Below are 13,734 nucleotides of genomic sequence, written 5' to 3' on the forward strand. Positions count from 1 at the left end.
CAGGCCCTTTGGCCCAACCTTTCCATGTCAAACAAGAGGCCTTCCTGAGCTGTTCCCAGTTGCTTGTGTTTGGCCTATATGGGACAGAGCTTTGTGGGCAGGAAGACCTAGTGCCCCCTAGGTACCCGAGTTGGCTCAAGGCCTAGTGTTTGGGGTCCTGTCATCAGTGAGTCCGGAGTTTGAGTACTTCATCTAGGATCCTCTTTCATCATTGGTGAATTCTGGGGTCGATACCAAGGATCGAAATCCAAATGCCGATCGGAAGTCCAGAAGTCATGCGCCCAGAGGCCGAAGCCTTGAGTCAGCGAGTCTGCTGGGGAAGTCAAGGGCTCCATTTCTGCAAGTCCATGAGTCCAGTGGAGGTTGGCAACCCAGACATTCCCCATCCCAGGATTAGAGGACTATCTGGATATGGGCATGGGTAGGTGGTTGGGAGGGAGATAAGCAGCTTGTTTTGCTATTGTTGTTGCTGCTTGTGTGTTCTGCAACATGGTGGCTATGCTATGTTGGTGATAGAATGTGTAGTGACACTTGCAGTCTACCCTCAAGCACATCCTTAGGTTGTGTTGGTTGTTAACAAATGATGCAATTCATTGTAAGTTTTGATGTACACAATAAATTAATCTACTGAAAATCTCCTCGGTTTAAGGTGCCACTACAGTAATTCAAGTCTTAGAAATGTACAGGAGGGCAGATATCCCTGCTGCAAGGAGACCATGAAATTTGAAATCTTGAGCTTCAAATATTCTCTTCTTGACCCATTGCCAGAGGCACTGCTTGTGCACTGAAATTAATTGTAAATCAACCCCTTCAACTGCTTTCTCTGAGAGATGGTTCCTGGGTCAATGGAAGTACTTCCTGTTTTCTACTGCAGCAAAAATCTCAATGCAGACGAGGTGTAACAATGTGCAGATCTCCTTTATACAGGGGCCTGTGGGAGGAGCCACAGGAGCAGTCAGCAGGGGCGTGTCCCGACAGGCACATAGTTCACCACAATAAGAAAGGATTGAAGAGATATAGGCTAAATGCAAACAACTGGGAACAGCTCAAGGAGGCCTTTTGTTTGACATGGAAAAGTTGGGCCAAAGGCCCTGTTCCCATGCTGTGTAACTCAATGAGGAACTGCCTGATCTGCGGAGTTTTCCATTATTTTCACTTTTTAAAAATTTTCAGGCTGCCGCACACACAATTCTGGCAACTCCTGAGGAATGAGTTGTAATCATCTTGATCAAAGTCAGCTCTCTACAGGAACAAAGGATAGCAAGTAATGAAGTTGGAGTTTTTTTGTCTGTTGAATCTTCCTAATCCTGTCGTTCTCAACTTCCAGGCCAAAGATTTATAATTTATATTTATTTCTATTTTAAGCTTTGATCAAAAAACTACATAGTGGATTTCCAACTGCTGTATTGTGATAAATGGTCAAAATTGCAACTTCAGCAGAACAGCCTAAAATAATCTTTTTATATTTGCAGTAATTAAAAGTTTTATTCATTTTACAGTTAAACCCATCAATATGTGTTGTATTGTGGCAAAATACTTCAGTGACGTCAACTCATTCCCATCAGAAATTAGGTAATCATTTATTTAAATTCTTTATATCAGACAGAAAAGTACATTTCGTTCAGGAAAAAATCTGCAATAATATACTGACTTCGAGCAGGCTATCTATTGATTTAATACCTCCAAATTTAAACACTTTCTGAAGGTAATTGAAGGGCCTGCGTAATACACTGGTTTTTCAATCTTACTGGAAAATCCTCTTGTCTTCTAACAATTGTACAGCAAAATAAGTTGACTAGACTCAACCAAATTTTTTGGGGGGGTTACATGAAAAATATACAGAATTCTGTATTAAGTATATCAGCAAGATCACAGGAATGAAAAACGGAGAAAACAGCATTTTATTTCAACATATTATCTTTTAATATTCAATCCAATCGAAGGGTATCAAGCCAAAACATTAACTGCTTACTTCCTTTCAGAGATGCTGCCTGACCCATGAATTCCTCCAGCAGTTCAATTTTTGCTGCAGAATACACAATCTGCAGCCTCTTGTGTTTCTACCTTTTAATCTTGGGAGTTTGGGAACACTGGAACATCGCAAGGTTGTTGGAATACCAAAGGTGCGGGACCTCTTTAGCACCCACACTGAAATGGCAGCCCAGGGAACGTATTTATGACCACAAAGAAACATTAAGCCACCATTTCTGATTTAGCAACTACATTGGTAGGATGGTGTTGGGTTAGGCAGATTTAAGATGGTTGAGCTACATTTGGTGCTCAGTTAGGCTAATCTCCACAGTAGGGTCATAATACGGTTTGATAATCTCTTTAAAATATTAGAAAATTTTTTAGAAAATCTTTCCAATATTTAGCACTTCAATAGAGAATCAATTAAGAAATTATTTTACCTCAAGAATCTAAATGAGTGGAAATGTGAAAAACAACAAAAAAAGATAAACATTTAATTGAAAGCTGAATAATTGCTGATAAAATCCAGAGCCAAAGCAGACTTTGTTTATCTTCAGATACATCTGAGTACACTCAGTGACTCTCCACTGACATTTTTACATCAGTGTCTAAGCCGATCTTCCGGCAACTCTAACCTCTAAGTAATTTTCTATGACAGACATCAGCTTTAACTAACCTTTTTGTTCACTATGAGACAAATATTTAGAAATATTTAGTCTAACAACCACTTCATTACAGATGATTTGCACTACGGCCAGCATTTTTGTGTTGCAAGTCCTGAATTTTCCTTTACTAAGTACGTGCTGTAGATGCTTAGGGTTCGTAGCATAACAATTATGTAAGCGGCATTCCTCTTAAAAATTCTTTGTGTAAAATTACATGTTGTTGTATTTTTGCTTAGCAAAGTACTATATTCTTTTGAATGGTGTCCTGAAAAACTAAGGCAGAGATTACTTATCTGTACCCTGATTTTCTATTTATTTATATAAATGTGGGCTCTCTTATAGGTGCCCTTTTCCTTGTGGGTGAATAGAACTGCTGCCAAAAACTGCAGCCTCGGTTCAATCATAACCTCTTGGGCTATCTGTACAGAGTTTGTATGTTCGCCCTGTGACAGTATGGGCTTCCTTCTGCCTCCCGATGGTTCATTAGTAGATTAATTGGTCACTGTGAATTGTCCTTTAGTGAGTAGTAGTACATTGATGGGAATGTTGAGAATAGGATACAGGGAAATCACAGGAAAATGGGTTTGCATAGTTAGCCTATATTCACTCCATAAACAGAATGATCTCCTCCCAAGACATATCAAAATATGGAAATTTCTCTCTACACTCAAATAAAGCTTTGTGCCCCAATCAAAAAAAATAGTTATTGTTTGAGAGCAAGGACCTTGTCTTCAATTATATGAGAATTGAAAGCATTCCTAATACTTATTACTAATTGATGCAAAATAAATGTCAAGTTGAAACTTTAGCACATAAAAAGACATCAATTTAATCCACCAAAATGACTTTGTCTTAAAATATCCCTATGCATACCTTGTTATGCAGATTTCTTTGAGTAGGACTAGGTGGGGTGTTGCTGTTCCAGTTGCTTTCTTGTAAGATATCAGGGGTTCGGTCCCTCGTCCTTCTTGATACAATGAAATGCACCCGATCTTCACTTATCTAATGATGGACAACACAAGACAAATAAATGGGGGAACATCTGCACTAAAAAACATATTCAGCACCAGAATTCTGAAAAGAGACCACCAAGAAGATTGCATTTTCAATTTCCAGTTTATATCAGTCTTCCAACATTGTATGTACGTATTTTATTGTGATGATGTGATTCCATAATCATTCTTACTGCGGTTGCACTTAGTACTGTCAATGTATTTTGAATTTTGCCCTAATAGTAGAATTGTTGTGGCAAAGACTGAATCATTTAGCAGATCAGAAAATGGTAATTTCAAAAGGAGACTGGAAAATGAATACAGGGGGTTCTACAGTCAATGGCAAGAGATTAGCTGAAGTGGGACAGCAATAGTTGTGCAGAAAACAACTAGTAGTACCAGAACTGGAACCATACAGGAAATATAAAGGAAATAGGGAAGGCAAAGAGTCATGACATACCAAAGGCATTTTATGCTACAATAAAAGAATAACCAGGGAAGTGAAGCAAAGTCCATGAGGAACAAGGGGGGCTGTGTGGGGGGAGGGGGGGAGGGAACAGGACTACCTTTCCATACAGCCAAAACGTACAGATTATAACCTAAATTACACTTCTTAATACTTTTCATCAGTTTTCATAAAGGAAATGGATTTGATAATTGGAGAACTCAGCTAAGGAGAAGTTAAATCCTGGTGCCATTAATAAAGAGGGTGTAGTTGATAACGCAGTCGGCTTTAAGGTGGAGCAATCCGCAGAGACAAATAACATTTATCCCAGTTTCCTTTGAGAGGCAAGTGAAGAGTTTGCTGGGGCTCTGGCTGTGATTTTACATTATTGCTGGCCAGAAGTGAGGTACCAGATGACTGGGAGGTGATAAACGTGGTCCTCCTTTTTAAGAAAGACAGCAAGAAAAATCCTGGTACTGACAGAACTGTGAGCCTAACCTTAATAGTAGGGAAGTCATTGGAAAAATTCTGAGGGACAAGATTACCAATCATTTGGAAAGGCAGGGATGAACTAGAGGTAGCCAGAATACCTTACTTTGAAACCACTTGATTTTATAAACTATCTTTTGTTGAAATAATGTAAATGAATTTCTTAATTTTTTTTTAATAAAGGTATTGCCCATCAGCATAAATTGTGCTTTAGTACATTCAAGTCTGTACTGCTGACTCAGAAAATGTCAATGTACTACAGGAAAGATGTCAGCAAGAATAGAAGATAGGCTGAATGGCAGGGGGCAAAGAATGAGAATAAAGGGGACCTTTTCTGGTAGCTACCCTGGTCATGTTCTGCAGGGGTTGGTGTTGGGACCACTTCTTTCCACGTCATATGTCAATGATTTGGATGATGGAATTGATAGCTTTATGGCCATGTTTGTGAATGATACAAGGATAGGTGCAGGGGCCGGTAGAGTTCATGAAGCAGGGAAACTGCAGAAGGACTCAGACAGATTAGCAGAATGAGCAAAGAAGCAGCAGATGGAATATAGTGCAGGGAAGTGAAGGAAGAAAGGCATAGTCTATTTTCTAAACATGGAGAGAATTCAGAAATCAGAGTGCAAAAGGGACTTGGCAGTCCATGTGCAGGAATCCTTAAAGGTTAACTTGCAGGTTTAGCTATTGGTCAGGAAGGGAAATGTAATGTTAGCATTCATTTTGAGAGCACTAGAATATAAAAGTAAGAATGTAATGCTGAGGCACTTTAGGCATTGGTCAGACCACACCTGGAATATTGCGAGCAATTTAGGGTTTCTTATCTAAGAAAAGACAGTCCAGACAAGGTTCATAAGAAGGATCCCGTGAATTATATGGCTAACGTATGATAGCTCTGTGCCTATATTCTCTCGTGTTTAGAAGAATGATGGGTGATCTCATTGACACCCAACAAATATTGAAAGGCCTAGATAAAATGGAGGTGAAAAGGATGTTTCCTATAGTGGAGGAGTCTTGGACCAGAGGGCACAGCCTCAGAATAGAAGGATGTCCCTTAGAACAGTGATGAGGATGAATTTCTTTAGCCAGAGGGTGGTGAATCTGTGGAATTCATTGCCACAGTGGCTGTGGAAAGCAGGGGTTGATCAGTTCTTAACCAGTAAGGGTGTGAAAGGTTACAGGAAGAAAGCAGGAGGACAGATTTGAGAGGGATAATAAATCAGCCATGATATAATGGTGAAGCAGACTCGATGAGCCAAATGGCCTAACTCTACTCCTATGCCTTACAGAAGGAAGAATCTGGCTTTATGTAGGGCCTTTAAGATCTTGGGCTTTTAGAGTAAATAAAACATAGGTTTAATCCCAATTGTAATGAGAAGCAAATGGCAACCAAACCACCATCCACTGAGTTCACATCTCAACCTTTCTGGTAGTAACATAAACCAAATGATATCAATGGCATCCCAATAGCATCTGTCAACCCAATCAATGACCTATAAAAGATTAGCAAATTGACCTGTATGAAATGTGCTGCAATTTCTGGAGATCCCTGACGAAGATCATGCCCGTTGATTGCAAGTACTCTGTCGTCTACTTGCAGTTGGCCATCTTGGGCAGCAAGACCACCTTCAAGTAAACTGAAGATAAAAACTCCAGACTCATCAGATCTGCGGACCAATTTTATTCCCAGGGGTTGATCGGCAGTCTTGTGGAGAATAACGTGGAAGCTGTCGTCCCTGGAGCAGTTACTTTCAATGTTTTTTCTGCATTTATATAGCTGTTCTCGGAGCACACTCAGCAACATGGTTTGACAAGGCTGCTTCAGGACCGCCAGTGCATAGTTATGAGGCACATTGCTTAAGTCAGTACCGTTTACCTGGACAAAAAAAAACAGAAATGCAGAAATCATTTGTAACCTGACCTGCATTTTGTGGTAGTAATGACATCAGAACTAGAAGTTTTTGGCTTCTGCAAAGGTAGTTTAATGCAGAAACCATGAAGTTGGTGTTAATGAAATAGTACATCACTAACAACTTCTACAAATACATCAAAGGAACTTACACAGAGCTCGGGTATTCAAGTTGTCCTGCTAGAAAATAAGCTGCAAATCTTACAATCAGTCAAAATGAAATTTTAAATACATTCAAATCATAATTTTTGCTTGCAAGTTATCTGTCCCAAAATACTATTTAAGTGGATTGTAATTTTCTCAATTTTTTGAAGATCTTAAAACTACAAAAAGCCTTAAAATTATTGCAACTTCTACCTTAAGGATTTATGTTTGCTTATTTATGTAGCACACTGCTTAATATTTAAGAAGTTGATTAAAAATGTACTTTTGCAACTGGCTGTGGTGTCATGGAAATTCTTTAATCTGATTAGTTACTTGGCCAAAGAGATAGCTAAATCTTTGTGGGGAACTTACTTCCAAGTCAACATGAGTATCATTGCTTCTATATTCAACACCATAAAAATCTGTTAAAATAACTTACTGCAGAAAACAAAAAGATTTTCTACAGTAGTTTGTAGTAAGTTGCCAAACATGCTGTTATAGAATAACTAAATGGGCTGAGGTAACTATTGCAAGATGTTTGTGGAACACTTACAGCATATTCAAGTTCCAGGCAAGATTAGATATACAGATAAAATATCCTTACTATATTACAGATTTTAAGATCATTCATGGGTTGCTTTGATATTGGATATGTTTTATAAGAATATAAACTATAATTCTATTACAACTACAGAACTTAAAGGCATAAAGTAGACAATTTTAACAGTTTAGTGAAATAAATATCTGTTTTTCAGTTTTGAAAAGAATAATTTGGATAAATATATAGGCTTTTCTTTCCCTTCGAAAGTGCAATTGCAAAAGCATTCTGATCTACTTTAAAAATGATCAAGTAATTTTAGGTTTTCAATTGGCTTTCATTCGGTAACATATTCTTTTAACAAAAGTGCTTGTAGTCCACAGAGATAGAATATTTTTACATGTAATATACTTGCTTCAAATTAACGAGAGAAATGTGAAATAACAGATGGCAAGCATAGGGCATGACATTACTATTTAGTTCAGTGCTAATATTATTTAGATAAACATGATTATTTGATTGGATCCTCCTTAAACTGGCTACATATTAAAATAAAACCACACATTTTGGGTTCTCAATACTATTTATTAAGTGGGAATGTTTCACATTCACGTATTGGAAAAAAGATGGCTAGTATTCATTTCTAAACAGAAATAATAAACAATATTTTAGAGTTGCATTGCATGAAGAAATACTCACAGACTGGGGGCGGGGGGGGGGGATGTGAAGAAGTGTTCTGTGAATACATGATATCAAATAATTCCAGCACTCCCTAACACATAACTATGTTCCAAAACATAGCTAGAAAATCAATAGATTGTTTCTTCCTACACTGAGCCAGCAATGAGGTACCCAGGGGTCATCTGTGATACAACAGTAACATTTGTCTTCAGTCCTTTGACACTAAATGCCAAATTTCAAATATATAACAAATATATTAAGAAATGGCATTTCTGAGCATTCTATTGATGTGCACCGCAGTTGCAAGAGCTATTCAACATAACAGCAGTGGAAATTCAGATGCTAGTGCTTTCACTTTTCCAAGTCATCCAAAGCATGTTTAATTTATTGTTTTTGCAGATTATTCATTATCATTCAGGTAAATGCTTTAAATCTGCAAACAGCAAGGATCCTAAATAGCAAATAAGATGAATGACAAGCTGATTACTCTATCTTGATGTCACTGGAAGTATGCAAGAGGAATAACAAAAAAAAACACACACTAGCAGGAATACCATAGGACCTAGAACTATCTGGGCCTGTAGTACATCAAGTTAGGAATTCACGTCATAAAAATAAATGGCTAACTTGTAATTCTCTGCAGTTATCATTTCCAATTATATACTGTGGGAGTAGAATGATGGAAAATCACTGTATGGGTTTAGAATTTCTTCCAAAAGTTCTGGAAGATACCAGGTCTATAAAGTAATGCATAATCAGCAATAGGTTTAGCTGGCACTGCTTGGGTCCAAACCTCTTCAGTCTTAGTCCATGAACAAAATTCCAATTCTGAGTTGAGAATGACAGGCCTTGAATATCAAGACAACATTGATATTAGGGAGCTCTGGTAAAATGGAAGTCAATGGGCTTCCAAAGGAAACCCTTGAACAAAGAAAAATGGATGTGCTTGTTGGACATAAGCATAGGTTCATGAGCATAGTAACTTAACTCAAGATTCTTGATACCACCTAGAACTAAGAAGCCACTTGATTGGCAGTCCATATTCGTGCTAAATATTCTTTGATTTCACCAGTGCATCCTGACTGTAGGGCACACCATTACAAAATGCACCTAGTCTCCAAAACTTGCAACCTTCCACCTAGGAGAAAGCCAACAAGTCTATGAGGATAACTTGGATTCCTCTCCAAGACACACTTGCAGTGATGTCTGGATCTGGTTTGTTTCATGTCCAACAAGCACATCCATTTTTCTTTGTGCAAGGTTTTCCTTCAATAGACAATAGATGCAGGAGTAGGCCATCCGGCCCTTCGAGCCAGCACCGCCATTCAACGTGATCATGGCTGATCATCCACAATCAGTACCCCGTTCCTGCCTTCTCCCCATATCACTTGACTCCACCATCTTCAAGAGCTGTATCTAACCCTTTCTTGAAAGCATCCAGAGAATTGGCCTCCACTGCCTTCTGAGGCAGAGCATTCCATCGATCCACAACTCTCTGGGTGAAAAAGTTTTTCCTGAACTCTGTTCTAACTGGCCTACCCCTTATTCTTAAACTGTGGCCTCTGGTTCTGGACTCCCTGACATTGGGAACATGTTTCCTGCCTCTTGTGTGTCTAACCCCTTAAATATCTTATATGTTTCAGTCAGATCCCCTCTCATTCTTCTAAATTCTAGTGTATACAAGCCAAGTCGCTCCAATCTTTCAACATATGACAGTCCCGCCATTCCAGGAATTAACCTTGTGAACCTACGCTGCACTCCCTCAATAGCAAGAATGTGCTTCCTCAAACTTGGAGACCAAAACTGCACGCAATACTCCAGGTGGGGTCTCACCAGGGCCCTGTACAGCTGCAGAAGGACCTCTTTGCTCCTATACTCAACACCTCTTGTGTGGTAAACTGTGTATATACCTGTCTGGACATGCCCCTCTGCTGACTGCTCCTGAGGCTCCTAATTTAGACCCCTGTATAAAGGCAATTGGAGGCATTGCTCCTCCAAGGTGTCGTGGTCACATTTGCAGCTAATAAAAGCCTATCTTTTGCCTTCCGTCTCCAAGAGTTATTGATGGTGCATCACCTTGTTATGAAGGCCAACATGCCATTAGCTTTCTTCACTGCCTGCTGTACCTGCATGCTTACTTTCAGTGACTGATTAACAAGGACACATAGATCCTGTTGTACTTCCCCTTTTCCTAACTTGACACTATTCAGATAGTAATCTGCCTTCCTGTTCTTGCCACCAAAGTGGATAACCTCACATTTATCCACATTAATCTGCATCTTCCATGCATTGGCCCACTCACCCAACCTGTCCAAGTCACCCTGCATTCTCCTAACGTCCTCCTCATATTTCACCCAGCTTTGTGTCATCTGCAAATTTGCTAATGTTACTTTTAATCCCTTCATGTAAATCATTAATGTATATTGTAAACAGCTGCAGTCCCAGCACCGAGCCTTGCGGTACCCCACTAGTCACTGCCTTCAGAAGCCCAATGATTTGGAAATACTGCATATTGCCTACACTTTAACATTCCTAGATTTTAATCCCTACACAACAGCAGGGAGAAGAAGGTGGCTGAATGCTATTTTTGCAAATAGTGGAGTACTCCCCTGACAGATTAGTTCAATTTGGATACTGCTGGGGGAAGGGGGTGGTGGGAGCTAACCTGTCAAGCAATGCAGTGAGGTCAGTGACACTGAGGGAAGAGGCCCTGCGCCATGCATATAAAATAGTGGACAAACTCAGCAAGTCGGACACCATGTATAAGACCATAACATATGGCTCAATTGGCCCATTGAGTCTGCTCTGCCATTTCATCATGGCTGATGTATTTTTCCTCTCAGTCCTAATCTCTTGCCTTCCCCACCATATCCATTCACGCTCTGACCAATCAAGAATCTATCAACCTTTACCTTAAATATTCATAAAGACTTGGCCTCCACAGCTACCTGCGGCAAAGAATTCCACAGATTCACCACTCTCTGGCTAAAGAAATTCCTCATCTTCTCTGTTCCAAAAGGACACTCCTCTTTTCTGTGGCTGTATCCTTTGGTCTTAGACTTTCCCACCATTGGAAACATCCTCTCCACCTTTGAAAGGTCACCCCTGGTTCTTCTGAATTCTAGTGAATACAGGCCCTGAGCCATTGAACAGTCTTCATACGACAGGCTGTTCAATCCTGTTATCATTTTCGTGAACCTCCTGAGAATCCTCTCCAGTTTCAGAATGCCCTTTCTAAGATAAGGGACTCAAAACTACTCACAATACTCCAAGTATTGCTTTATGAAGTCTCAACATTATATCCTTGCTTTTATACTCTAGTGCTCTTGAAATGAATGCTAACATCGCAATTGTCTTCCTCACCACAGGCTCAGCGTGCAAATTAACCTTTAGGGAATCCTGCACAAAGACTTCCAAAACCCTTTGCATCTCAGATTTTGTATTTTCTCTCCATTTAGAAAATAGACTATCCTTTCATTTCTTCTATCAAACTACATGACCATACACATCCCGACACTATATTCCATCTGCCACTTCTTTGCCCATTCTCATAATCTAAGTCCTTTTGTTGCCCTTCTAATTCCTCAAAACTACCTGCCCCTCCACTTGTCTTTGTAGTGTCTGCAAACTTTGCAACAAAGCCATGAATTCCATCATCCAAATCATTGACATAAAATGTACTGTAAAAAGAACTGGTCCCAACATAGACCCCTGTGGAACACCATTAGTCATCAGCAGCCAACCAGAAAAGGCTCCCTTTATTCCCACTCTTTGCCTCCTGCCAATCAGCCACTGCTTTATCTATGGTGGAATCTTTTCGAAAGTACCACGGGCTTGTAAGATGTTAAGCTGCCTCAAGTGTGGCACCTAGTCAAAGGGCTTCTGAAAATCCAAGTACACAACATCAACCCATTTCCCTTTGCCTGTCCTGCTTGTTAATTCTTCAAATAATTTCAGCAGGTTTGTCATTCAAGATTTTTGCTTGACGAAATAGGCCATGCTGACCATGGCCTATTTTATCATTGGCTCCAAGCACCCTGAGACCTTCTCCTTAACAATCAACTCCAACATCTTCCCAACCACTGAGGTCAGACTAATTGGCCGATAATTTCCTTTCTTCTGCCTCCCTCCCTTCTTGAAGAGTGGAGTGTCATTTGCAATTTTCCAGTTTTATGGAACCAGTGGAGAATCTAGTGATTCTTGAAAGGTCAGAACTAATGCCTCCATGATCTCTTCAGCCACCTCTTTTAGAACTCAGGGGTGTACACCATCTGGTCCAGGTGATTTATCTATCTTCAGACCTTTCAGTTTCCCAAGAACCAAGTTCCCTAGTAATTCTAACTTCACACACTTCATGACCCCAGCATCTGGAACTTCCACAGTGAAGACTGATGCAAAATGCATGTTCTGTTCACCCTCCATTTCTTTTTTCCCCCATTACCACCTCTTCAGCATTGTTTTCCAATGGTCAGATATTCACTCTCACTTCTTTTTTACACTTCATGTATTTGAATAAACTTTGGTATCCTCTTTAATATTATTGGCTAGCTTACATTTGTATTCCATCTTTACTCTCCTAATGACTTATTTTAGCTGCTATCTGTCAGTTTCTAAAAGCTTCCAATCCTCCACCTCCCTATTAATTTTTGCTCTATTATATGCTCTCTCTTTGGCTTTTATGTTGGCTTTGACTTCCCTTGTCAGCCTCAGTTGCATTATCTTGCCTTTGCAATACTTCTTTCCCTTTGGAATGTATATATCCTGTGCCTTCCAAATTGCTTCCAGAAATGCCAGCCATTGTTGGTCTGCCATCACCCTTGCCAGTGTTCATTTCGAATCATTTCTGGTCATCTCTTCCCTGTAATTCCCTTTACTCTACTGTAATACTGATACATCTGATGAGCTTTTCCTTCACAAGTTTCAGGCTGAATTTGATCATATTATGATCACTTGCCCCTAAGGATTACTTTACCTTTAAGTTCTCTAACCAATTCCAGTTCATTCCAGAGTTGCCAATCCCCTAGAGAGCTCAGCCATGAGCTGCTCTAAAAAAACCATCTCATAGTCATTCTAGAAATTCCCCCTCTTGGGATCCAGCACCATCTCGACTTTTCCACACTTCCTGCATATTGAAATTCCCCATGACTATTGTAGCATTGCCCTTTTGGCATGGATTTTCTATCTCCTGTTGTAATTTGTAAAACACATTCTTGCTCTTTGGAAGTCTGTGTACAACTCCCATCAGGGTCTTTTTACCCTTGCTAAGCTCTATCCACACGATTCAACACTTCCCAACCCTCGTTCTACTGATTTGATTTCATTTTTTACCAACAGAGCAATGCCACCCCCTCTACCTTTCTGCCTGAGTTTTCAATACAGTGTGTATCCTTGGACATTAAGCTCCCATGTATGGAGGGGCATAATCAGTCAGCATTACGGGCCAAGTCTCTTCAGCAGGACTGGAGGTGAAATGGGCATAAGCCAGAATGAGAAGGTGAGGGAAAGGGAAGGAGAATAAACAGGCAGGTGTTATGTGAAAGCAAGTGAGGGAGAAGGTGGGTGGGTGGAGGAGGGGAGCTGATAATTGGAAGAGGTGAAGGGTGAAATAAGGAGTAATTTAATTGGAGATGACAAAGGGCCATGGAAGAAGGAGAAAGGAACCAGAAAGGGATAAGAGGGTAACCAAAATGGGCAATGGAAACACTCCTCCCCTTACTTCATCACCCACCCTCCAAACCCTATCACATGGTTAAAGGTTAATCAGATGCTTGAAGGTGGAGAATAGGGAAAAGGTCCTAAATGAATACTTTGCAACCGTATTGATCAAGGAGAAAGGCATGGAGGACAGTGAGATCAGTGTGGAATGTGCTGATATGCTAGGGCATTTTGAGATATAAAAA

General features: G+C 39.9%; 1 protein-coding gene across 4 annotated transcripts in view; it reads right to left on the minus strand.

Annotated features, from left to right (window-relative positions):
- lnx1 (ligand of numb-protein X 1) overlaps window positions 1–13,734 on the minus strand; it is a 154,590-nt gene that overhangs the window by 22,063 nt on the left and 118,793 nt on the right. For all 4 annotated transcript variants that reach the window (XM_059989203.1, XM_059989202.1, XM_059989200.1 and 1 more), the window contains 2 exons: window positions 6,079–6,438; window positions 3,510–3,638 (listed from right to left, as the gene is read on the minus strand). In XM_059989203.1, coding sequence (XP_059845186.1) covers window positions 3,510–3,638; window positions 6,079–6,438 — 489 coding nt within the window. The remainder of the gene's footprint in view (window positions 1–3,509; window positions 3,639–6,078; window positions 6,439–13,734) is intronic.

The sequence above is a fragment of the Hypanus sabinus genome, chromosome 14 (genome assembly GCF_030144855.1).
Source record: "Hypanus sabinus isolate sHypSab1 chromosome 14, sHypSab1.hap1, whole genome shotgun sequence".
NCBI lineage: Eukaryota > Metazoa > Chordata > Chondrichthyes > Myliobatiformes > Dasyatidae > Hypanus > Hypanus sabinus.